The 4,261-nt window shown below is 37.8% G+C and overlaps 1 protein-coding gene across 1 annotated transcript; it reads left to right on the top strand.

Moving 5' to 3' along the window:
• Nucleotides 1-2,168: 2,168 nt before the first annotated feature.
• Nucleotides 2,169-3,027, top strand: LOC307054799 (olfactory receptor 13C4-like; the record flags this gene model as incomplete). The annotated part of the gene is given in 2 exon segments (XM_079706689.1): nt 2,169-2,711; nt 2,713-3,027. Coding segments are annotated over 2 exon segments (858 nt in total).
• Nucleotides 3,028-4,261: the final 1,234 nt, after the last annotated feature.

Below are 4,261 nucleotides of genomic sequence, written 5' to 3'. Positions count from 1 at the left end.
AACACTTTAATACAACAATGTGCTATCTATGTATCTGAATTTGTGCCCCAAACTATCCATTCAGGACTTTTAAAACTTCTTTCTGGCCTCGAACATATGAATTCACTTTTATCCTATAAATTTATTTATTTAATTTCTTACCTGTCTGTCTTTTCCTTTCAAAAAAGGTTGGTATTAATATCCTGTATGAAGTTAGCTTATCTAAAAGAATGAAGATAAGTAAAAAAAATTAAATGACAATGCAATTAATTCACAGAAAATGTCTATTTTATTTCATTCATAATATCTAGATCATTTTTAAGTCTAGCATTTCATTTTGGTAATTATCATTTCAATTAAGAACTTACTTTGAATTAACTTCACTTTGTAAATATATTTAAACTAAAAAGGTCTCACATTTCATAAAGTTAGTTTGGTGAACATTTGCCCCTGTTTCCAAAAGTTGCATGGGTGGGAGAATGTTATTTCATTTTTGAGCTTTAGTTCAGTCACATTATATTCCCAACACCACTCTTAATTGTGTATGTGGGACACTGTCCCTGATGCATAAAAAGTTTTTCCATTCCACAGATCTCTCATTCCAACTTTAAATTGCTTTGGGAACGGGGGAACAATTACAACTGTTGCATAACAAATATTTACTCCTTCACATCTATGGAATCTGACATTGTTGAACCTGACCTTAATTCAGAATGCTGGCATAAATACTAAGAAGAAATTAACAGGTTCTTCTAGGAGGTGGAAATAATTTATCAGTATAATGTAAGCCTTGAATATCATGACACTATACCTTTTCATTCCATAATTAAAACTATTATTAAATATGGATTTAAAATATGAACAGCATGAGGCAGTGCAGTTACTAATTTTTTATTACCAAATACAGCTGTGATTTGTTATTCAGCATACTTTGGGAGTTTATTAGAAATGCAGAGTCACAGGGCCTGCACCAGACTTAGTAAAGGAAAATCTACATTTTAACAAGATACCCAGGAAATTTATATACATATGAAGAATTTGAAAGACTGAAATAATTGATTCTTCATAAATCCACCAAGGCCAAAAATTCTGGGTAGTTCTTGGTGGGAAAACGTGGTATAATAACTTTTGGTGTTGTAGCCCAAAGAGCTCTAGACTTCATTGGCAAAGATCTGAGCTTCAAGCTCCTCTGTTTACTTATAGGCTGGATTACTTTGGCCATATTCTGTCTTTCACATTTGAAAAAAAAATAGAGATAATGAGAAGATTAATTTTTTTTGTAAAGTATAAAGTGCTACACACACATACACAGATATATATTTAAGCATTATTACTGTTTTCTCAGGTTCACTTAAATAAATAAATTACGAAGAATAACTTTGAAGCCACAGAATAAAGCAAAAGAAGAGAGACTATTTTTCTTCAAAGATCTCCACTGTATACTTGCAGAGTTAGTTTACACACTGGTCTTGTAATGGGAAAGACTACGAGATCAACAACTAACTAGACCTTTGAACAAATGTTAAATTGCTGTGTATGTAGTTCAGTTTACTATGATAAAATGTCTGCCCTATAAAACTACGCAATTTAACAGACTGGATGGAGATCCAGGGTGTCAGGCAGACAAACAAAAATGCATAAAATCAAACTTGCTTTAAAATTTTCAAAATTTCTGTTAAACACTGAATCAAAATTCCAGTCCTTGTTGAGTTGTCTTTTGCCTTCCCCACCACTCTGTCACTGAGCCTGACTAAATGAAGTCAGGTTTGTCATCTGAAATATTCTAAGGCTTTTAAAAAACTCAACTTAGGGTGTCTTCAACAGTGGGGAAGGTTGCTTCTGAATTTGCTTCTGATCCTAGGTAGAACTTCAAACATTAGACCCAGGGCATTGAAATCTCAATTTCCCAGTATCATTGTATTCTAGGCGCAGACATTCTTGAAGATAACTGAATGACAGAGCTTCAAAGAAAACATTCTTTCTGTTTCACTCTAGAATAATGCCTATCCAAGAAATTTGTTACATTTGTTGTTATTTGGCAGTGAAAATGTTTTATGTTGGTATTCCTTTGACATCCTGAAAGCTGGGACATAGATAGAATAAATAAGACATGGGTGAAAGAGTTCATTCTTCTGGGACTCTCTGGTTACCCCGAACTTGAAATTATTTTCTTTGCTCTAATTCTAGTTATGTACCTACTGATTCTAATTGGCAATCATGTTCTGATCATAGCAAGCATCTTTGATTCCCGTCTTCACACTCTCATGTACTTCTTCCTGTGCAACCTCTCTTTTCTGGATATCTGCTATACATCCTCCTCTGTTCCCTCAACTTTGGTGAGCTTAATCTCAAAGAAAAGGAATATTTTCTTCTCTGGATGTGCAGTGCAAATATTCTTAGGATTTGCAATGGGGTCAGCAGAGTGTTTCTTCCTTGGCATGATGGCTTTTGACTGCTACGTGGCCATCTGTAACCCTCTGAGATACCCCGTCATCATGAGCAAGGTGGTGTATGTACTGATGGCTTCTGTGTCATGGCTGTCTGGCAGAATCAACTCAATTGTGCAAACATCTCTTGCCATGAGATTGCCTTTCTGTGGTAATAATATTATCAGTCATTTCTTATGTGAGATACTGGCTGTTCTCAAGCTAGCTTATGCTGATATATCCCTCAGTATTGTTACCCTAGCAGTGTCAAATATGGTTTTCCTGGTTCTTCCCCTGCTGGCCATTTATTTTCTCCTATATGTTTATCCTCTACACCATCTTCAGAATGAACTCAGCCACAGGGAGACGCAAGGCCTTTTCCACCTGTTCAGTGCATTTGACGGTGGTAATTATGTTTTATGGTACCATCTTCTTTATGTATGCCAAACCCAAGTCTCAAGACTTCCTTGGACAAGACAATTTGCAAGCTAGAGAAGGACTTGTTTCTATGTTTTATGGGGTAGTGACCCCAATGCTAAATCCTATAATCTATAGCTTGAGAAACAAGGATGTAAAAGCTGCTGTGAAATATTTGCTGAGTCAGAAATCTGTTAACCAATAAGACCAAAGGGAAATGTGGGTGTTTAGTGTATAAAGACTAGACATGGCATCATTGGGCAATCATGGACAACCTTCATGGACAAAGCAAAGTTATATATAGAGATTTTTTTTTTTTTTCGGTATGCGGGCCTCTCACTGTTGTGGCCTCTCCCGTTGCGGAGCACAGGCTCCGGACGTGTAGGCTCAGCGGCCATGGCTCATGGGCCCAGCCTCTCCGCAGCATGTGGGATCCTCCCGGACCGGGGCAGGAACCCGTGTCCCCTGCATTGGCAGGCGGACTCTCAACCACTGCGCCACCAGGGAAGCCCTGAGATTTTTATTCTTTGTTTCCACTATCTCAGCTTAGCCACAATCCCTGAGAACAGTAGTCTGCTACAGACTCAGATTCCAATAGATTCTGATCCATATTTTACAAAGGCAGTCACTTTAGAATCTTATCCCTGGTGATATCTGAAATGAGTGGGTTTTGGTGTACTGTCTGGCAACACAGTGGAAAATATCACACATACTCTTCAGAAATAGTGAGGCAGGAGTATAAATTCTGTTCCATCACAAACCACTTAATACTGGGAAAGTTATTCACTTTTTCTAAAGTGTAGTTCTCTTATTTGAAAAAAGAGAGCAGTTAAACACTGCTCTCAGTGTTACTGTAAAGATTGAGTAAGTTGTACAAAACACCGGGCATAGTGCCAATTCATAGTAATTCCCTTTGTAGAGGATGTTGTTTGACTTTTTCTGTTGACCCAGAATTTAAGTATTGAAATGGAGACTCCAAATTGAAGATAAATGACACCAAGTAGTGCGTTTTATTTTTTAAGCTACCAATTGTTAGAGTCAGGCATCTCTCCCGTGTTTTCCTACTGGTATCAACCACCACTCTTCCTTGCCTCCTCTCCCCACATATCTATATAAAGTAAACATCAAGAAGGGGGAAGGTAGAATCAAAGGAGATTTATACATCATGGGAAGTGCTCAAGGAATGGTGGGAAGTGTTTCACTACTGTTCCTATGAAAGAGTGGGAAGACTGTTCTTATCCAAGACAAGTAAGGTAGTGCTGCAAAACCTGTTGAGGTTTTGGGTGCCTACAAAGAACTGACATCTGGCTTGATGAATGGAGGCTTGCTGAGCTTTTTCTCTCTAGGCTGTGGACTAGCAGAAGAGCTGCTCTAGAAGAGGGCTGGGGGGTGGGTGTCTTAGGGCTGAAAATAACCAGAAAGTTTTTAGTTTGCCTGAA

The sequence above is a fragment of the Hyperoodon ampullatus genome, assembly GCF_949752795.1.
Source record: "Hyperoodon ampullatus genome assembly, chromosome: 6".
Lineage (NCBI taxonomy): Eukaryota > Metazoa > Chordata > Mammalia > Artiodactyla > Ziphiidae > Hyperoodon > Hyperoodon ampullatus.
This window is presented reverse-complemented; position numbering and strand designations above follow the sequence as displayed.